This window comes from Lissotriton vulgaris, chromosome 6, assembly GCF_964263255.1.
Source record: "Lissotriton vulgaris chromosome 6, aLisVul1.2, whole genome shotgun sequence".
Taxonomy (NCBI): Eukaryota; Metazoa; Chordata; class Amphibia; order Caudata; family Salamandridae; genus Lissotriton; species Lissotriton vulgaris.
In genome coordinates, this window is record NC_141694.1 from 413,494,350 (window position 1) to 413,516,850 (window position 22,501).

The 22,501-nt window shown below is 46.7% G+C and overlaps 1 protein-coding gene across 1 annotated transcript in view; it reads right to left on the minus strand.

Annotated features, from left to right (window-relative positions):
• ELOVL5 (ELOVL fatty acid elongase 5) overlaps window positions 1-22,501 on the minus strand; it is a 515,314-nt gene that overhangs the window by 437,947 nt on the left and 54,866 nt on the right. The window contains exon 3 of the mRNA XM_086926429.1: window positions 12,533-12,720. Coding sequence (XP_086782555.1) covers window positions 12,533-12,720 — 188 coding nt within the window. The remainder of the gene's footprint in view (window positions 1-12,532; window positions 12,721-22,501) is intronic.

Sequence of the window (22,501 nt, forward strand, 5' to 3'; positions counted from 1 at the left end):
TTCGGTGCTGCCTCGCACACTGTCTGACCACTCGCCATTACTCTTATTATTGGTTGCTCCTCCTAGGAGGATCCCCCCGTTTACCTGGAGGTTCCCCCCGTATTCCCTCCTAGATGAAGTTTTCAGGGGGAACTAGCCGAGGACATAGAGACCTATTTCTCAACTAATGTGGGATCGGTGGATAGCGTTCAGGTGCTTTGGGATGCGTTTAAGGTGTACATCAGTTGGAGCTAGGGTGCGGGTAGGAGCGCTGATATCAGATCACTATGCAGTGCATAAGGGTACTAGGCAGGGGTGTGCACTCTCCCCCCTCTTATTTGCCCTCGCGATGGAACCGTTGGCAGCGCTGGCCCGGAGAGGAGAGTATTACCTGGGGCTGGAAGTTGGCAGGACCCACCACTACATATCGTTGTACGCAGACGACCTCCTGCTGTTCTTGGACAATGCAGAGGAAGCGGTGGAGGGGGCGGAGCGCCTCTTGGCGCGATTCGGAGAGGTCTCAGGCCTGAAAGTGAATTGGGCAAAGACGTGCCTCTTCCCACTCCGGAAAGCGGAGCGATGTCCCTGGGCCCACCCCAAACTCCGTTGGGAGCCGGACTGCCTCCCTTATTTAGGGGTACACGTCTACCATGAACCCGCTGACCTGCTGGAAGGCAACGTCGGCCGCTGTGTTCGTACGTTACAAGGAAATATGGCCTTTTGGGCCACTCTTCCGCTGTCCGTGACAGGTCGGGTATCCCTGCTTAAAATGATAGCCCTACCGCGGTTGTTATATTTCTTTAGGACTCTCCCAGTGTGGATACCGGGAAGCGTCTTTCGTCGCCTGAAATCACAGATGGTGTCCTTTCTGTGGGGTACTGGTCGGAGGAGGATAGCTTTGGCGACCCTGACCCGCCCGAAGAACGAGGGCGGCCTCGCGGTTCCGGATTTTGAACTCTATTATTTAGCTGCCCAGCTGCAGTTTTTCACACAGGAGGTAGCAAGGGTGTACCGGGGCCCGGAACAGGAGAGGGACACTGGCACCCCCCGCCATGTACTGGCGTATATTACCCTACAACAGAAACTCATACTTCGGGGATTATCCCAGGAGGAACGGACACTGAGGCTCTGTTGGAATCGCATGCAGAGGCGAGCGAGTCCGGGTCATCCATATGCGCCTGAGATCCCACTAGGTATGTTGACAGCGTTTCCGCACGGCGGTGACTGGTCGAACCTCCAGAACTGGGAGGAGGCTGGCCTGCAAGTGGTGGGGGACCTATACTCTGATGGGGTGCTCATGCCTTACCAGGCCTTGCAGGAACAGTACGACCTTCCTAGGGGTGATTATCTTTTGCATGCGGCCGTGGTGCGCGTGATCCAGGCGCACGGGGGGGAAGGGCTGCTTGAACCTCCAACATCCCCTGCATGCCAATACACGATGATGGCTGCGGGAACGATTAAGGCAGTCACATGTCTACACTCTAGACTACTCGAGGCTAATCTACAACCCCTGACGCGACTTAAAACCCAATGGGAGACGGACCTGCAGAAGGAAATCCCGGACACTACGTGGGCTCAACTGGTTCAGAGGGCCAGGAAAAGCACCAGAAACGCCCGCTTCCAATTAATACACCTCTACATACTTCATAGGGCCTACCTTACCCCACAGAAAATATCACAATACTTTGGCGCAGAAGACGCAGCGTGCCCCAGATGTGCGCTATTAGGCGCGGACTTACTGCACATGCTGCGGGGCTGTCCGTACCTACAGGACTTCTGGAGGGAAGTGGGCGACACCTTGAACGAAGCCACAGACAGGGACCTGCAATATGACAGTGCGACTACAATCTTACACTGGTTCCCACACACACGCAATACTAAACTGACGAGCAAATTCATAGACATGGGCCTACTTATCGCAAAGAGGGAACTTACCAGGGGATGGAAATCAAAGACGGCGCCAACACACCGGAAATGGCTGGCCGAATTCCAGAAATGGGCGGCAGCAGAAAGCACAATCAGATACCAGTTGGCGCGTCGAGGGTCAGACGAGAAAGCTCAGGAAACGGCGCTGGCATGGGAAATCTTGGTCCAGGCACTCAGGGACGATGCAGTGGAGAGTGAGGAAGAAGAGAACATAGATGACCCCGGGGTCCAAGGGGAGGCAATGCCGATCCCGGCACCTACCACGGACACACACACTCCATGATTTACTCTACACTCCGTAGCTAGCCCACATACTTCAATGCACTTCTACCGAACACAGGCACTGGACACCGCAGAACACCGAAGGGGAGGGGAGGGGGGGAGTGAGGGGGAGGGGAGGGAGATACAACACCCCAACGACACCAGGAATCGCAGTACACACTGTTGAGATACTAGAGGGGAGGGTTTGGTTTAAAAAAAGTTAAAAGCGGAAGGCGGTTGACCACTGAATAAGCCACCACTGAGTAATGTGGAAATGTGCTGATTGCAATCGTTGCCACCCGGCCTCAGGGATGCGGGTTACAAGGCTGTGTACATTCTATTTGGTACCATTGTGAACGTTAAGGTCCCGCGCAAACAAAACTGTGTATACACTATAATGTGAATTTTGGAATCTGCAATAAAAACTGTTTTACAAAAAAAAGGTGTACATCAGAGGGATGACTATGGCAAAACACTCTGGGGTGCTCAAGGCTATCAGGCGCCGGCTGCAACTGCTTGAAACACAACTCTCCGATCTGGAAAGGCAGGCAGGAGACTCGGGTGCTGCCACAGACGCAGACAAACTTCAGTCTTTGCTAGAGGAATTTCAAGAGGAGGCGGATAGGGAAATTAAACATATGGGCAAATATGCCACGGCGCGTGCGTATGGGGAACGGGAGCGACCTGGTGCTCTCCTAGCCAAACTGATGCGCAACACCAGGCCCCCATTGGTTATTGAGGAATTAGTGACTGCTGCTGGGGAGGTGGTGGCGGAGGAGCAGGATATCCTAGCGGAATTTCACTCTTACTATACGGCGCTCTACTCTTCGAAGGATAGCTGCCTTGAGGAGGAAATCGACGACTATTTAAGTTACATCCAAATGCCCTTCTTGACCCACTGGCAGAGGGAGTTTCTCATGGCCCCAATCCAAAAGGAGGAGATAACGGAGGCATTGGAGGGCATGAAGTCCGGGAGCGCTCCTGGAGCGGATGGCCTCACGGTGGCGTTTTATAAGGCCTTTCAGGACAAACTTGTCCCGTATTTGACGCTCCTATTTGATGACATTTGTCAACAGGGCAGCATGTCGAAATCCATGAGAGAGGCGCTGCTTATTACCATCCCGAAGCCAGGTAAACCCCCTGACCAATGTGGCTCTTACCGGCCTCTATCGCTGATCAATGTGGACGCGAAGCTGTATGCAAAGGTACTTGCGACCCGTTTGGCGCTTCTGGTCCCGGACCTGGTTGCCCCAGAGCAGGCTGGGTTTGTCCCCTCACGCAATCTCACTTATAATATCCGCACTGTACTGGGCACGATACAACATGTCAAGCAGGAGAATAAGGCTGTGGCCATCTTCTTAGACATGGAAAAAGCCTTCGACTCTGTTGAGTGGTCGTTCATGCTTAGGGTCCTTCGTAAATTTGGACTTGGTGAACCGTTTCTACAAATGTTGGGAGCTCTATATTACAAGCCCACTGCGAGATTAAAGATAGGGAACTTAGTCACTGCACCTATCGAGATTGGAAGGGGCACCCGCCAGGGCTGTCCCCTCTCTCCGCTGTTGTACGCCATGGTGGCAGAACCCCTCGCTTGCGCTATACGAGAGTATCATCGGTTCGAAGGGATAAACTTTCCGACGTACCAGATTGGTATCTCAACATACGCGGATGACACTCTGCTGTATGTCCGAGACCCGGAGACAAACCTCTCTGCGGTGCTGCGGGAAGTGGTACGATTCGGGGCCTTATCGGGCCTTCGGGTCAACTGGACCAAATCGGTGGCGTTGCCCTTGACTCCGGTGACACTCCCATTTGACTCGGAGTACCCATTGCAGTGGACCGCAGACTCCGTCCGCTATCTGGGGATACGTATACATACTGACCCGGAGGTCCTGATACGAGAGAACTATGGGGTCGCCTATTCCAAACTGGTAGATGATGTTGAGGTGTGGTCCAGACTCCCGCTTTCTCTCATGGGCAGGATAGCGCTCATGAAGATGGTAGTGCTCCCCAGATTTCTTTTTCTATTTACGAATATACCGGTGGTCCTCTCCAAGGCTTTTTTCCGGCAACTTACCCAGACGCTCATCCGCCTGGCGTGGGGGGGAAAACAGCCGAGGGTGCAGTGGCAAACGCTAATGCTTCCGTACGAGCAAGGGGGCCTTGGGGCTCCAGACCTGGAGCGGTACTATAGGATCGCTCAGGGAGCACATCTTCACACATGGATTCATGGGGACCCTGGCATCCCTCATGTCAAACTGGAACGACTCTTTGCAGACCCCATCCCACTCCCGGCCACAGTATGCTATCCACCCGTTCGGAAGGTCGGCAATCTGGATTCGATCGCAGCCACGAACCATGCTTGGCATACACTGGTTAGCTCCCGAGAGAGTGTGCTGCTGTACTCACCCTTGCTCCGTGTGGAGTGGGCAGTCTGGTTGGCCCCGCTGACGGAGAAAGGCGTCCTGAAAGCGCTACGTGCATTGGGTATTGTCACTGTGGGAGACCTCTTTTTCAACGGCACCCTGAAGACGTTGCAGCAGGTCCTTCAATCCTGCCCTGGGGCAACGCTGTTACATAGCTTTCAATACCATAGGGTTCGTAGAGCGGCGCTGGCCACATTGGGCCCGGAACTGGCTGAACCCCAGGAAGTGCCGGAGCTCACGTATGTAATCAAGACCCCCTCTTCTCGCAAACTGATAACGGCTCTGAGAGCGCTGGGTGATAGACATCGGCAGTGCCCCCCCTCCAAGGCCCGGTTGGCCTGGCAAGCTGACCTCCAAACTCCTATCTCAGACAAAATGTGGCGCTATTGCTCTACCAACACTAGAAAGATCTCGCTCAACAGTCGACACCGCCTGATACACTTTAAATTCCTACAGCGTGTCTACTACACGCCCGAAAGGCTACATAGGTATGGGCTGAGGGAGTCGGCGGAGTGTGAGCGCTGCCACTTTCACACGGCGGACTTTCTCCATATGGCCTGGACCTGTCCTGCTATTCATAGGTACTGGGTAGAGGTCTTCGCGGGTCTCAGCACTATTATAGGTGAGGAGATGTTGCCCAACCCGGCGCTCGCATTGCTCGGCTTTTCCAAACCACTGCCGGTGGCGGTGCGGCGGCTTGCGGACATGGCGTTACTGATGGCAAAGCGTCTGGTTGCCTTGTGTTGGATGCGGGGGCCAGTTCCCACGAAGAAGCGTTGGGAGGCGGATTTACTTTACTGCTGCACGCAATCAGAGGTGTATAGTGAACTACTTCCCCCGAAGAGTCGCCCCAAGAACTTCTGGGGGTTGTTTAAGGCGTTTCAGAGCGCGCGGGAAGATGGTGAGTCAGATCCGGAAGGGGAGGAGCTGGATGTGCTGCAGGACGATGGGGTTGCGGCGGCTGAGGATGTGGAGAGTGGTAGTTGATGGCTTCGGTGTGGTGAGTGAGTAGTGGATCGTGCCTGGTCTTAACGGTGCTACGCATGGGAGGGGTGCTCGGGACGGCTGTCCTAGATGTAGATAGACGCTATCCCCACTGAACTTTGTTTCGCCCTCACGGGCATGTGAGTCGACACCCATGGCCCTGTTGAGGGATTTGTGGAAGTGGTGAATGGTGGGTGCAGGCGAGTGGACACGGGCTCAGGTAGTCTGGCTAGTTTTTTGTGGTGGGTGGGCTTGTGTTTGAACGGGGGTTTTTAGTTCCTTTTTTTTTACACCTTTCCCTGGTTTCCCTCTTGGGAGGCACCGTCCCTGGGTCCTCGTGCAGTTATTACTGTGTACCTACACTGGTCGTCCCATCCTGGCACGATGTTCTGCGCTTGGAACTGACATCGCAGGCCCCGCCGGGTGGGCTTTCCTTTGTCATATTGAGGTCATTTATCTGCTGCTTCAATGGACTGATATTACTGCACGCTTCTTTTACACCTGCAGTTACGCCGCCAGGCCTCCGGGCTGTTGGTATCATGGCTGTGTGTTTTATCTTTTACCCAGGGATTTGAGAGTGACCTTTTGCTGCCGCCGGCCTCCGGGTTGTAGGCGATGATGGCTGTGTGTATACCTCGAAGGTGTAATAAAGTACAAATTTAATTAAAAAAAGACTTGGCTGGATTTGAGAGAGTCAGGATTGGATCCCTGCCGCAGAGAGGCGTTAATTATTGCAATCCAGCTAGGAATAATGGACTGGGCGGCAACCTCTAGGCAGTTGAGGGGTGGAGAGTGTCATTGAAATGGTTGATCGGGTTTAAGGTTGATAGGATTTTGGCAACAGAGTCTTTGTCATAGAGTCTGAAATCAGACCAGATTGCTTGATTTTTAGGTGAAGTCAGTGGGGGAAAGCGCCGGAGGAGGAGGAGGCAGGTCCGGAAGGACTAGAGAGGGTGTGGCAGCACTAAATTAATTTCCTAAGTCTGTGGCTTTGTCAGCGAAGAAGGTGGAGAATTCCTCGGATGATATTAAAGACTTGGGGGTTTCTTTCGCGGTTTTGGCCAGTTTATTGGATTGGTGTTTGACCAGTTCGAAGAGCTTGCTTGGTCTGTTCTTGGCGTTCCCCAATTCGTATCTGAAGATTTCTTTTTTTGATTTGATGATGTTCTGGTTGTAGGCCTTTCTGGACTGGTGGAGAAGTTTTAGATGTGCTACAGAGGGGTGCTGTCTCCAGAGTCTTTCGGATTGTCGGAAGGCTCTCCTCTCATTGTTGAGGGATCCAGTGAACCAGGGGTTCCTGTCTTAGATTTGGGTTCTCTTTAGTTTTATTAGGGCTAAGTCATCCAGAATGTTCGATATAGTTGTAGAGTAGTGATCGTTGAGGTCACTGACCGTTGTGATATGTGAGGGGGGGGTCTGATTTGCAGCGATCCTCCAATTCCCTGTGGTTCAGGGTTTTTAGTGTCTCTGACCCAGCGTTTAGGAATCACTTGTTGCGTTGCCCTTGACTTGCGGGTGCCAGGTAGTAGGAAGGCGATGGCGTGGTGGTCAGACCAGCCGCAAGGGTCTATAGAGATAAGCTTGACTGTTGATTCCTTAGAGATGATCCAGTCAAGGATTGTCACTTTCGAATGGGTTGGGGGTGAGAAGGCTTGGCTCAGGGCTTGATCGGCCAAGAGGTCTTTGATGGTGTTGACATGAGGATCCTTGGGGTCGTTCTAGTGCAGGTTGAAATCACCAAGGAAAATATCTTTATAGTAGGATGTGGTCTTAGCTGTAATGAGTTCCATAAGGTGGTCGGTAAAGGAGTCGTTCGTGCCTAGGGGGTGGTAAAAGATGTGCAAGTTGCACAGTTGGGTGGAGTTGCTGCAAATGGAAAGGGCGAGGTATTCACAGGAGTTGGTGGAATCCGCCAGAAGTTCAGTGACAAGGAGGTTAGAGCAGTAGATGCTACGATGCTTACTCCTTTTTTGCTAGATTACCTGTCCAGTCTTGCAATGTTGTAGTTGGGAGGGACTAAGAGGTCCAGGCACAGAGATGAGGAATCGTTGAGCCAGGAATCTGTTACAATTATGAAGTCAAAGTTTTTGTTCAGTATGAGATCAGCAACATCGGTGGCGTGCTTAAAGGCCGATCAGCAATTGATTAGGAGACCAGATATAGAGGGATCAGCGGGAGTGTTGGGGGACAGGGCGGACAGGAGAACTGGCGCTAGGTTGCTTTTGACTACACTTCTGTTGCAGAGGGTAGCCGATCTGTTGCGGTTGATAGTGACCATGCTGATGGCATGTTCGGTACTCATGTCTAGAGGACAAAGGGTAGCTGGGGTAGAGTTGTAGTCACGGAGGATGGCAAGGATTTCCTCTTCAGTACTAGGGTTTCTTCATCTGAGAGGTGGAGAGATTGCTTGCGAGGGCGGTGGTGTCTTCGGGATAGTGGTAGTGGGTGCTTGGGGGCTCTATGGTGTGAAGGGGGTGGAGTTGCGCTGGGGTTTGAGGTTGGCGAATGGTTGGCGTTGGTTTAGAATGATTAGACAGGGAGGAGCATGTTCGTAAGTGTCAAGCTGAACAGGAGCAAGTTTTCCTCTCTCATCAGTGGTGCTGGTCCTTGATCAGACAGAGGGGCAAGGACTGGGTGAGACAATATCAACTGTGGTAGCATAAGTGGTGTGGAGCTGCTATGTGTTGAGAATGCTCAAAATTCAAAGAATGTGCCAAAAGTTTTACGCAATGTTTGAGTGCAAGGTCTTTAGGTGAGGAGTCATATTTTGAGTGCATGCATTATTCCTAAGCAAAATGGTGTAGTTGTCATTAATATACATGTGCCCACTGACTAACTCTTGTGCAGTTGCTACTCTGTAACAACCTGACATGCAAAGACATCACCTAAGAACGATGTGTATGTGTTCAGGGCTGGATGTGATGTATCACAAGAAGGACTCATCTGTGGAGTCAAACCTTGTTCTGACTTGGTACTGGAAAATAAATGTGTTTGGTCGGCATTCTACCCTTCTTTCTGAACAGCAGATAAAAAAACTAAGGAGAGTCATCACTGTTATAGTTTATGATGTCCTGTGTATCGATCACTTTGAGAGACATAGGGTATTATGAAGACACCACTGAAACTTACTGTAATGAGGATATTGGTATTTAAGTAAAGCATGTTTTCAAAACCGGAAAAGGGTTAAGGAATACCAGGAAAACTAAGGAATGTAATGGATGAGAACAGTGGAAGGACCAGTAGAGGTGGGTATTGTTGTTACACTGTTCTGTAAAAATAGAAACCATTGTCTATTAATGCGTGTGCTAACTATTTTGATGCAGAACGGCATAGTAGTGCTGTACACCATCAGATGTTTGGCAAGTAAGGTGTCATTTTATCACCTTAATACAAAAGCTAATGTTTGGAGTTGTTCCCACTATCCTTCCGTCAACAAATCATACTATGTTGACATATATGTGAGATAGAAATTGAAATGTGCATTAACGGAAAGGTGAATGGAGAAGATTGTGCATACACTGTGTAAGTGTAATATGGGTATGTAAATGAAGTCTGGGTATGCCTCCGGATTATCCTACGAAGTGTAATATGAGTATGTCAGTAGTGTACTTGTGTAATCAAAGTAAGGGTATGGCTGTGGTGTACGCTGAGGAAGAAAAGTACCACTAGGTGAAGTTAGAACCTGAAGGGTGGCATAAGGGTGAAGTACACCTGTGGAAGTGAAGTTTGATTAAGTCTTCTGTATACCCTGAAGACATGAGGTCTCCCAGGTGACACGATGACTTGAGCAAGTGAGTGAAAGTGAGGTTGAATACTGATGCATTCTGAGCATCTCCTTTTTCACATGTCACTTCTGTGGAGGTAACAGTGTATCTTGGAAAAAAGTTTGCTTCGTGTATTGTCTATGTATCACTTGTGTGTGTGCATGGCTGTCTGTGTTGTGGATTTTGAAAATGTACGGAGTGAAGGTGTTGGGGTGCATATGACTATTTTCTTTGTACGTGTGTGGGCGTGCTGCTGCTGAGCAACAGGGATGCGTGATGTTACTGTAATGTGCTTAGGTAGAGCCTTGCACTGTCAGCTGGGGCCTCAGATCAAATATTGCTGTATGCAATTGTTCCAACAACCCACTTTCTAATATTGGTGGCAGTGGTGGCGTGTCCAGGCGTATCCAGGGTTCTACATTCTCTAGTCTTAGAGCTGCAAAGGGGTCCTCCTCCCCAGACTCCTCCCCAAAGTCATGAGTTGGAGCCTGTAGCCTGCGTTCTTCCTCATAAGCATACAGGGCTGTCTAGAGATCGTGCCTTCTGGACCTCCTGCTTACAGCCAGCCACCTCTCCTTGCAGAAATCATCCAGCTCCTTCATGTTGTAGAATGATAGACAGTTGAAATCCAGGGTTATCCCCATTCTGTTAAGGTATCACTGGTGCAACAACAAGAGTCCCAAGTGCTCGAAGATGAAGCAGGAGTCAAATTTAGAAAGATAACCAACTGAGAGAAAACAGGAGAATTTAAAACTAGTAATGGTCTTAGGTATGGAATAATAGCGTATATCAAGTCACCGTTTGGTACTGCACAAGTACAAGTCTCATCCCCACCGCTAATAACAATTTTGGAAATTGGGTTGTTAGTTGACTGGGTATGAGCCCAAGTCAGGCAGCAATCTCAATTCTAGTCAGGGTAAGTGTAAAGCAAACCCTAAATTAACCTTTGTATTTGCGCAACACTTCAAACGGTAAAACAGTCAAAACACACCGCAAAAGAATTTCACACCAGGTTAGAAAAAGAGAACTTACATTAATAAATAAAACAAAACCACAGTGACATACATCCAATTAGTAGACCTTGAGATAAGAATTTTTAAAGAAAAAACAGTAAAATAGCACTTAGATGAAATAAGCATCTATTGGAGATATCTGGTCGGGCTGGAACGGGTTAAAGTCAAAATTTCAGGTCGACCGCGATGGAGCAAGGGCCACTAAGGCCCGCTTAACAAAAGTATCTTGATCCTGGTTTGAGTCAACGTCAAGGAAGATGCAGGGTGTGATCGAGGCGTTGCCTCAGTGCTGATCCCGCAACCAAAAAAGACATGCATAGTTGTCTCCAAGCAAAGTCGTTGATGCATCAGTGTACTGAATGTGATGCATCGGCTGTACTCCTGTAGCACAGGATGCGTTGATTCTGCGAGTGATGCGCAGGTTCTGAAAGTGATGCGGCAGGTCCGATCCACGCAAGGCTGAGGATGCGCCAGTTTCGATCCACACAAAGGCAAAGTTGGGCCAGTTCTGATCCCCGCAAAGGCAAAGATGCGTCGCTTCGGATGAGGATGCGTGGGTTGGCTGAAGAAGCACCTTAGGTCTCACTTCCAAGGGTCCAGGACTGGGAAGGCACCACTTGGCAGGGCAGACTCACATATGGAAGAGTACAGGTGCAGATGCAGGTAAGTTGGAAGTCTTTTATGTCCCTGAGACTTCAGATCAGTAGGCAAGCCAGCAAGCCCTTAGAGTAACTTTGGGTTCAAGTGATGTAGGTCGAGTCCTTCTCACCCAGGCAGGGGAACAGTAGGCAGGAGGGCAGCAGAGCAAGGCAGGAGGGCAGCACAACAAGGCAGGAGTCCAACAAAGCAGCTGGACTAAAGCAGCATGGCAGTACTTCAGCAGTACAGCAATTCTTCTTCTTGGTAGATTCTTCACAGGTCCAAAAATGTACTGAAGTGGTGGTGTCAGAGGGACAGTACATATACCCAGTTGTGCCTCTGAAGGGGGTGAGGCTTTAAAGAAAGGCTTGTGGAGTGCATAAAGGACCTACACTGGCTCCAGACTCCAAACAGGGAGGTGTGCAGGCCTTTGTGTGGGGACAGGACACAGCATATTAAGGTGTAGTTTGAGGCGGTGCCCAGCTGTCCCTCCCATCCTGCCCAGGATGGCCCATCAGAATGTGGATGGCCAATCAATTCACATTCAAGCCCCCTTTGTGCGTCGCTTTCTAGAAGGAATGCACAAAGCCCAGCAGTCACCCACCCCAGACGTGTATTCAGAAACAGACAGCCGGCACAAATTGGCTAAATTAAGAAAAAGTCAACTTTCTAAAACTGGCCTTTTCAGAACTGCAATTTAAAATCCGAATTCATCATGAATTGTGGTTTTAAATTGCGAGTCCAGAGACACCAAACTTGAAAAGACCATCTCTTCACAATTGGGAATTATATTTTAAAAAGTGTAATCCTATAGAAGAGTTAGTCCTTGCAGTAGTGAAAAACTAACTAGGGAGTTTTTCACTACTAGGACATGTAAAACATAAAAGTACATGTCCTACTTTTTAAATATGCAGCACCCTGCCCTTGAGCTGCCCAGTGTCTTCCGTAGGGGTGATTTTTATGTATTAAAAAAGAAAGTTTGGGCCTGGCAAAAAGATTAGCTTGCTAGGTCAACATTGCAGTTCATCACTGCATATACAAGCTCTGTAATGGCAGGACTGAGACATGTTTGAAGGGCTACTTAAATGCTGCAGGGCCACTAGTAGCATTTAATTTACAGGCCATAGGCACAAGTGGTGCACTTTACTAGGGACTTGTAAGTAAATAAGATATGTAAATTGTGGATAAGCCAATGTAACCACTTGTTAGGGAAAGAGCACATGCACTCTAGCACTGGTTATCATTGGTAAAGTGTGCAGCATCCTAAAGCCAATAGAAAACGAATTCAGTAAAAAGGGAAGGAGAAAGGCAAAACATCTGTTTGGTGACCCTGATATAAGGGCTATTTCCAACAGCAGCGAATATGTTAGCTCAGGGTAGTTTTGCACACATCTCTTTCCCTCACCAAAAGATACATAATAGAATTCAGTATATCAGGACAACCATTATAGGCCCTAGCTAGACAAATAGATGTAGAAAGAGAAATGACCAGGGAGAGAAAGATACATTCACTAATTTCAAAGAATCATGCTTTTCATACCTCATAGAACATGTACAGCGACAGCAAAGTAAGGGCAGTATTGTACACCACTAGAATGCCCCTGCAAGCAACTGGTTGTTTATTCTTCATGTACTTTGGTCCGAGCCAAACGATTAACAGGTACGAGACAGTGAAGAGAAATGTGGGGATGTAGTTGTCCAAAAATAGCCATCCTTTAACCCTAGGATCTGAAAACACAATAAATAATGCATACAGCTGGTGTTTGACTTGAGGGCAGAATAAAATCATAAACAATGAACAGGTGACATTTTCCGAGAAGTTCTAATATTGACACATCAATTACAAAAATTGCATTCTTCTCAGTTTGTATTTTATTCAAAAACCTCAGCAAAATGATATTTGTTACTTAGCAAATAAAACAAAGCAACTGAACATTTACTAAACCCATGACAAGCACACAATTTAATTGTGTGCGGTTTTAGTCCATTGACTTCCGATTTCCTAAAATCTGCAAAGGGAAATCAGATTAGTCATAAAATCTCTGTAGTCTGCTTAAGTTTGATAAACTGCTAGCGGATGATGCATTAGCAGTGACAATATTTTCTGTTTACGCACTCCTCATTTTGCTAACGTATTCTGTGAGCACGAGTGACAGAAAAGTACCTGTGTGATGCTAGATAAGCAAACTCAAAAGGAAGTGCCTCATAATATTTTGGAGACACATGACCCAGAGCTAATGTAAACTAAAAACGAATGCAGATCTCACAACCTAAATGTCCTTTTTGCCTAGGTTTGCCAAGGTTCCATTCCACCAGTTGATCTACCAGCTGCAAAAACAAAGGTGAAGAAAGAGCTCTACAGAAAATGAAATGGCAATGCACTGTCACTTGTATCGAGACGAGCAGAGCATGCTCAGATCCAGAACACCGATGAGGACAGGAGGCAATGGCACAACGTTGAAATGTGTGCAGTCTTCACTCAGCACACCGTTGAAGGGGTTCCCTAGGCATTAAAGCATGCAACGCCCATTGGGCTAAAAGGTCTTCAGCCCCCCCCCCCCTTGTCTTTCTCAGCCTGAGCTGAATATGACCAGCTACAACTTCTCCTTGATGGGACAAATTTGACCTTAATTTGGGCACTGTGCAACAAGTGCAAGGAGTGGGAAGGTGATGACAGTGGGAAAACAACACTGGGTCAAGGGATGGTGAGAGTGAGGGATACTGGGAACCAGTTTCTTTTTCCACTATTCCTGCTGCTGCAGTAGCCCAGAATTTATGGCCCTCAAAACACATTCACAGCACAGAGCATTATTTAAATGGTGAGATGCACCAGCACGATTTTCTTCTCTTCAAGGAAAGTAAGCATTAGCATACCTATTTAGGTCTCGCCTAGGCAGCGCATCGGTGGTCTCTTCGAAACATGCATTAACTCCTCTGTGGTTTTAAGCATTCCCCTTGCTTGCCATTTGTTCCTGTTTGTGCTTTTCAAAATTCCTTTCCTTTCTGTGGCTAATTGTTCACCTTTGTACCTCATTTCCGTGGGTGGTTTTTGCCCCTAAAGACTGTCCCTCTTACATGTATTATTGCTCGTTTATCTATTTCTATTTGTTCTGTTGCACTTCTTTTCCCATTTGCTTGCATGGGGAGAACTGACGCAGACGGCTCGAAGCTCTCCATGTCACGCCACATCCTCTCTCCAAAAATTGCTGGTTTTCTTTCTTAATGCCTCATCTGGAAATCGGACTGCCTGGTTACTTATTTATCTTCTGATTAGTGTTGCCATGCCTCCTGTCATGTGCAGTTTTTTTCCATGTAATTTACTCATGATTACATTCAGAAACCAACTGATGTCCTAATTTGGGCAGGTACATGTATCAAGCGTTTTCCAGAAGAATTGGTCCCATTGTTTACGTGGGGCCTTGTTTCTATAGAGCGCACCAGTTATAGCACACAATGTCACGTTCACTTTTAAGCAATGGGAAATTAGGTGATTTTCTTAATAGAAAAAACACACACGCACACTACCACCTCTGCTCCACTGTACATAGGACAGGCACCGACACAGCTGGGATCCGATTGTTACGTTTATTTTCAGACGGCTCTGACATGTTTCAGCAGAATCATCCGGCTTCCTCACATACAAGAGACGACATTGCACTTGCATTTTAAATTTGCCATGGTTACCACGCACGACGGTGTGGACATAAAAGAAACACTCAAGTTTTCTTAACTCTCTTACCTCAGACAAGAGAAAACATTAATTATAAAGTGCTTCTGTGCATCTCAAATCTTCAACACATAAATACATGAATACATCAATAAATACATGTCATTTAAGTAACCTCATCTTTTTAACATTTTTACAAAAAAAATTTATGTTTGGGTTTTGTTACAATTGTATCTTTTTAGAATTAGGTCTTTTTTTAAAAACAATTTGCAAAGTATTTGTACATATACATTTCAATCCCATATTTTTCGAATAAACCCCCAAGTGAGCAGGTTCTCACAAAAAAGCCATAAAAATACCTTTCCATTATACAGAATATTCTGTGCATAGATGTCACAGTCCCCAAGTGGGTAAATCAGCAGTGCATCATTTGGTATTAATTCCTCCTATTCTATTAAAATAATCACTAAAAAGGCATACACTACATACTTTAGCCTTTGAAAAAATATAATTTGCAAATTCTAAAAAACCCTCATTATTCATAAAAAACAACATATTATTGAAAAGTCTACCTTCAAAGTTAACCTTGGATCAGTTTGAGTCTATACTGCCATGGCAGTAAGCAGAGGGAAAATTATTATTCAAAAAAGTTAAATATGCAAGAAAATAAAACAAAACTTAGGAGAATTCTATTCAAAGTGTTTCTACATGGCAAAGTGTCATTATTTCATATCTGGCAGTCTGCTGGTGGCTACTGTTAAAAAACCTTGGAGATAGCAGAGACAAATGTTTACAGATGAACAAATAGATCTTTATCCGAATTCAGACCATTTGGAATTTTACGGTTGAGGATTACCATATATCAAGATTCCAGTCTCCTAAGCTGGCGCTCCAAATTTCCTCCTCAGAAATTCCTTGTACTTAAATCTATGACATAATAGACTATTTCCAGAGCATTGCCCCTATAAATCTCATGGATATGACAGGCTACTGGGTAGCTCTTGTCCTCATTTGCTATGGCTCATAGGTGCTGAAAAATTCTAACATGAACCTTGGGAATTGTGCTTCCCACATATTTTTTCGGGCAAGAACATTGTAATACATGACCTGCAAATTCACTCATTGTAGGCTTTACGAACAGTCATTGGAGTATTTAAAAGAGGTGTCTCAATCTCCCTGGTGTTCAACCCATAGCGACAGGCTTTACATCTGTGGCATCGTTGGAAACCAGGACTTCCCCTCAACCATGATTCCTCTTGATTTTTTTATCTGGGCTACTTACTACTAATTCATTACGCATAGATTTCGCCTGTCTAAATGTTACTTGGGGATTTCAATGTGCAATTTAACCAAGGAATGGGTCACTTTTGACCTAAGTCTCTGGTGGCAGATGGAGTATCCTCTTATCATCCTCATTTAACCCATACCTACTTCAGCTGACTTAGTTTTCCTTGTTTTGAACAACACATCATCTCGCTTTCGAATTTGCTTTCTCCTTCGCTACATCCAAAACTTTTTTGCTATATCCTTGCGCTCGGAATCTCTAATTGAGCTCACCCTGTATCCCCTCTAGTGTATTTGTCACGTTCTAATCTAGGACCCCGATCAATACTGTGACCGTATGCCCCTATACTGCTATAATCCATTCATACCCCTATAATGGCATAAACGATCAAGAGCGATATTTCAGAAACTCGTCTCTGGCCTAACACGATCAGAGCCACATTTCAGAATCTCTTCCTCTGCAGCTCATTACAGCAGATGACACAGCAGAAGCCACTATCTTAGATTCCTAGATTACACTTCGAGTTCTTCAACAAGATAAAACTCAGCAACCTGGGAAAGCCCCGCTTGCTATGTTTTGATTAGTAATAAAACTCTAATGAGCACTGAGAGACGATCACTTCCTAGTGATATCTTTATTGACGTCCTATGTCCAAAAACTTATGTCAAACAAGGCACCTTTCAGGTATAAATATTACCAACGTTGCCTTAAGCAAACGCTGCCTCAACGACATCGATGATAGCGATGGTGTGGTGAATACAGGAGCAGAACAGCTGTCCCCTGCAGAGCCCAGCAGATGCAAGCTGCCCACGGACGCTGCCCCTCCTCCTCCTTGACGCGCTGAGAGAGACGCTGTCTTTTCTCTTGCCGAGAAAATCCAGCTCCGGCGTTTCCAGCCTACTCTTGCGAGTGACTGGGATATCGAGTCCTGGAAGGAGATACAAGACCTCCAACATTCTATTTCAGAGGTATGGTGTTGACTAAACCCTTAGAGAGAATTCTTGAAGAAAACCTTGGCAAAACCAACTTAACTAAAACTGCTACTTACTTACTCCCTCCCACATATTAGGCTTAGGTCAGGTACACTGGGGTAGGCTTAGTTAGAAGCACCAGTTGAGTACGTTAGCTAAATGTATATATGAATGTATATATTTTATTCATTTTAACCATTGTATGGCTAAGAAACCATATCAATGCTTTTACAGTATTATTTCGCAATCCTCATTTTACTGTACGCACTTTTTATAATAACTAGTCTTGCAATTGTGGCAATTCATTTCTCTTGCATGAGAAGAAAGACTGTTCAATAAATAATACCTTTTTATTGAAAACGCCCGTCTCTCTATTCTCTGCATCTTGGTGAAAGTAATCTGCACAACTGACTGAGTAAAATAACTGTCTATTGTTTCACACGACTCTAGAGATTGACTCTTATTCTAAGGAGCAAAGTTGTCATGTTTATGCGGTTGTTGGAAAACTGAATCCCTTCTTGTCTGTACCAGGGAAGCTGATCACTTCCTATTCAGTCAAGAAAGTTTCCAGAGACCTCTGAGCTAGTTGGTACAAACCCAATTAAGTTTAGCATGGTCAGCAGAGACCTGGAAGACCACACTTCTACGTCTATACTACTGTTTATGTTATTCCAATGCGCAGGGACTATAGGGAAAATAGGAACTACACTACATATTTTCATCACTACAGTTGTGTTTCTTTTGGAGATTCTTCGCATAGGGGATGCTGTTTTTCAATTTTGTTAGATAGAAGCTACGTGCATGGACTACAGAATTTCCTGCAGTAGGCTTTCTAAATGTTTTTGTGTGAATCTTATTATCTTCCACATAAACAACTAGGACTAAACTATAAACCTCTGTTTTACTTATAGTTGTTGTAAAGGAAAGAATGAGATTATTGTTGTTCAACTCATTCACAAATATCTTGGCTGTCTCGGATGTACCTTTTCACAAAATAAACATGTCATATATAAATTGAGTCCATCGGACTATATTCTCAGACCATTTCTGTACATAGTCGACCGCAAGCACTTGCTCCTCCCACCTCCCATATGCAAATTAACGAATCTGGAGACAAAGCACGTTCCCTTAGCCATCTTTCTGACCTGCCTATAAGCCTCATGTCCAAACTGAAACAGGTTGTTCTGTAGGCACCATTGGGTCATTTCAACTAGCATCTGTGTATGTTGGTGAAGGTGTATTGGTCTGGAGTCCAAATAATACTTCACAGCCCTAATACCATCTTGGTATGAGATGCTAGGATATAGCACTGTGGCATCCATGGTCATTAAGACATAGCAGTCATCCCATGTTATGTCATATATCCTACGTAGGAAATCACCTGTATCCATTATAAATTATGGTAAATTTCAAACATGTTCTTGAAAATAGTGGTCAATAAATCTTGAGGTGGTTTCAAATAGATTACCTATGGCCGATATTATCGTTCTGCCTGGGGGGTTGTGAGCATTTTTATGTACTTTCGGTATGAGGTATAGTATAGGGGTTATGGGTGATCTACTCTCAAAAACTGGAATTCCTCTTGTGATATTAACCCCAACCCTCTCCATTTAGCTAGAGTACCATGGAATTTCTCTTTTGTTTCTTTTAGGGTCGTTAGGCTGATCTTGCAATAACACTCCTTTTCACAGAGTTGGATATTAGCCTGGCTTGTATACATCCTAAGGGGCCACAGTACTTTATTGCCTCCTTTATCAGACCACCTTACAACTGTGTCCTTCCTGTCTTTATTGTAGTTTCTGGATAGACAGATGGTATTTTCGCGTTTCGGCAGAATCATCCCTCCTGAACTTTTGACTCGCCTCTATATATAACTCTTTAAGATCAGAAATTACCAATTCAGATAAAATATCTATCAAATCCCAAGGCATTATGTGTAGGAAAACTGACTACGGTTTGATGGATGTAGATACACTTCCATAAATGTCCACTTCCAGAGAGTCGGCGACTTCTGTGGTTGATCTTAGAGTATTTTCACCTTCCACATTTCTTTCCTATTGGTTTAACTCTTGTAGTAGATCCATATCTCCTACCAAAAGGTTACTTATTAGTTGATTCTCCCGAATGTAGTGGTTCTCTTGATTTGCCAGCAAAGTATTTTTGGAGTTTTAATTTCCTCATAAATCTGAAGAAATCAATCCTAGTCTGTCCATAGTTGAAATTAGTTAGTATACAGTAGGTGAGACCTAACGATATATATTATTTATAAACAATTTAACCAAATATGGGTACTTGTATTGCATCATACTATCAGTCGTTGCTTAGCATGAAAGGTAGTTGAAATAAATCTGTGTTGCAAGGAGCAGTATTTTTCGTATGTCTCCTCCCAGCAAATCCGACAGCTGTGGTGGTGAGGCCCATGGGGAAGGGTAGGGCTGGGCAAATAAAGCTGAGACACGCCACTCCCACCAACCTTCACCTTTCCTTCCCACTCCCACTGCCACCTCTCATCTCTCTCTCACACTCATCAACCCTGTTGTCTCTCACTCGCACTTCCATGAACCTTGCAATCTTTCCCCCACGTCCTCACTGCCCCTCTCATTCTCCCTCACACTTCCCACTGTCCCCTATCATTGTGCACTCCCATTGCCCTCTCTTATTCTGCCCTCGCACTCCACGTCTCCTCTGCATTGCCTGCCTACCTGCACCTCCTCGTTCTGTGCACTCGTACACCCTCGCCCCAACACCCCCTCTGGGTGCCCCTCCGACTCGTCTCCGTGTTGCTCTCACTTATACTTGGAAGTAGAAGATGTGCACAGCCCATCTCTTTCCTTGCTCTCTCTATCAGCTCACACATTCTCTCGGTCCGGTGCCCCTCCTCGGTGCCCTGCTGTCAGCTGGTGGGTGTTCATTGCCTCTCTGAACACCTGCCTTACTTTGAGGTTAATAGGCTTTCTTTGGGAAGAACAACCAGTACCTCTCTCTCGCTCGTACTCTCTTTCATGCACTCTTCCCAACTCTCTCACGAGCACTCTTCCCGTCTCTCTCATGTGGGTGACTTCAGGTCTTGAAGCACAGTTTCTTTCCGGTATCTTTTCAAGGTTTCTGTCCTTCAATCCCAGGCTCTCCTCCTCTTCTTGAGGTCTCTTCTGCGTACACAGGTGCTCCCTCTTTATGCGTCTGTCGCCTAATTTCCCCTTCTTTTTCTCTTCTCATACACTCTCTCTGCTCTTCTGTCTGGAATTCATTCAGCACTTTGTGCTACCTACCCTTCTCTGTCTTCCTGTCTTTTTTGTGCAACTCTCACCCCTATCTATCAACCATGCCACATAATTGCACTACACAAATTCACTTCACACCACACAATTCCACTACTAACAATTCCAATCCAACCCACATAATTCCACTCCAAACCAAAAAACATGTGTAAAAGACATTGTCAGTTACAATGCCATTAGCTCGAACTCTCACAAATGCGAGATCTATTGTCATTGACAATGCTTGTTATGCTGACCTGCGAGGATATGCCTTACCAGCAAGCAAATTGTAACCCGATGGGTGGGGTTAAAAGCCTGACCTGCGGCACCTTTTCTATTAAGAAGAAGCTGGCTCAGCCCCCCCTAGAGAATAAGATTATGGGAAGGGCAGCTAGAGCCTTAAAGTTGCTCCATTGGGGCAGAGAGCTAATGGAGGAGGTGAGGAATGGGAATGGGGAGGTGAGTAGGAAGGAGTGAATCTGAGTGACCAGCAGCACGATCAGGCCTTCAAGGAGTCAGCTAGAGAAGACAGTACACCGAGAGGCTGCAGAGAGGGGCCCCTTGAGCAAGTGCGCCACCCTACTTCTGTTCTTAAGCAGGTAGATTTGTTACCCTCCATGAATAATGCTCCCTTCGTCACCCGATGAAGGATGAAATACCGAGCGAGGCAAGCCTCGCCAAAATGTATACATAGCCCACTGGCAACGTGCAGATCACAGTCGCTAGCACATTGACCAGCTGTGCCATCTCAGGAGCTACACATGCTTTCCTGCAGGGGATTTAGATCATGATGCATCTTTTTTTTGGATATCAGAAAATACTGTGCACATCTCTTAAGCATAGCAGTTAAATCATCTCTGTCCATAACTTAAAATTTGGATTGTCAGAAGATCCTAAGACAAGGGATGGGTGCAGGGAAAAGGGAAAGCCAGAAGACCAAGGGAAGACTGGAAGGACGCGATAGGTGAGAAATGTAGGGAGGAACAGAAGGAAATGAGGTGTGTTGAAAGACTACCAACCAGTGGAGAAACTGGGTGAAGGGATGGGTGGCAGACAATGTAAAAATATAGGCGGAAAAATAGAGCCCAAGTATGATCTGAAGGAAGACAGAAGGGGTGTTATTCATGGCCTGGAATGTCTGAAGAGCTCAGGATTAGTGAAAAAACTGGGAACAGGAGATACACTGGTGCTGAAACCAAGGCAAAGATGTACTTTTGGAGACAAGATCTAGGAATCAGTGGAGAGACAGGTCAAGTAAAAAGGCAAAGACAGGGATGAATAGTTGATAAAGCAAATGGATGAATGGGCGGCACGGGATGTATGGAGAGGAGAGCTTTGGGTGGAAAGACAAGGGATAGACACAGAGAAAATGGCACGGGTGGATAGTGAATGGACCTGTGGAAGGGAGGGGATACAATGTCCAGAGACGGGTTGAGAGCCAGAGCCAATGCGTGGAAAAAAGACGACAGTTAAGGAATAGAGAAATGCAAGGCAAAGCAACAAATAATATCAACAGAATCACACAGAGTGTGACACGAAAACGTTGGATTTTTTGAAAATCACATATTTCCATAAATAAAAGGCAGAATTGAGAGTAGAAATGGCTCTGAGAAACAGCAAATGGGTCCTGCGTGCCTGCTCGGATTCCTGCGTCGTGGAGGTGTGTGCGTAGTGTGCGGTGGCAGACGATGTCGAAGGCGGCGGAGATGTCAGGGAGGATGAGGGCCGCGGTCTCACCGCTGTCTAGCAGGGTCCTTGTGTCGTCGGTGGCGGCGATGAGGGCAGTCTCGGTGCTGTGGTTGCTGCTGAACCCTGACTGGGATGGGTCCAGGATGCTGTTTTCTTCAAAGTATCGGGTTAGCTGTCTGTTGGCGATGTTCTTGATGACCTTGGCTAGGAACGGAAGCAGGGAGATGGGCCGGAGGTTCTTGAAGTCTTGCAGGTCCGCCTTGGGTTTTTTGAGTAGGGCGTTGATCTCGGCGTGTTTCCAGTTCTCTGGGAAGCTCGCGGTCTCGAAGGAGAGATTGATGACGTTGCACAGGTGGGGTGCGATGGAGCTGCTGGCTTTGTTGAAGATGTGGTGCGGGAGTGGGTTTGACGGGGAGCCGGAGTTGTTTGTGCTCATGGTCTTGATGGTGTCATCTATGTTCACGTTGGCCCAGGCTGGCAACGGGTCGTGGTCGATGGTGTGCGGAGGGTCTGTTGTGTTGCTGTTTGTTGGAGCTGTCTGTGCGTTGAAGCTGTTGTGGATGTCAGCGATCTTGCGGTGGAGGAAGGTGGCGAGGGAGTCGCACAGGGCTTGCGACGGCGGGATGTCGTTGGTGTTGGA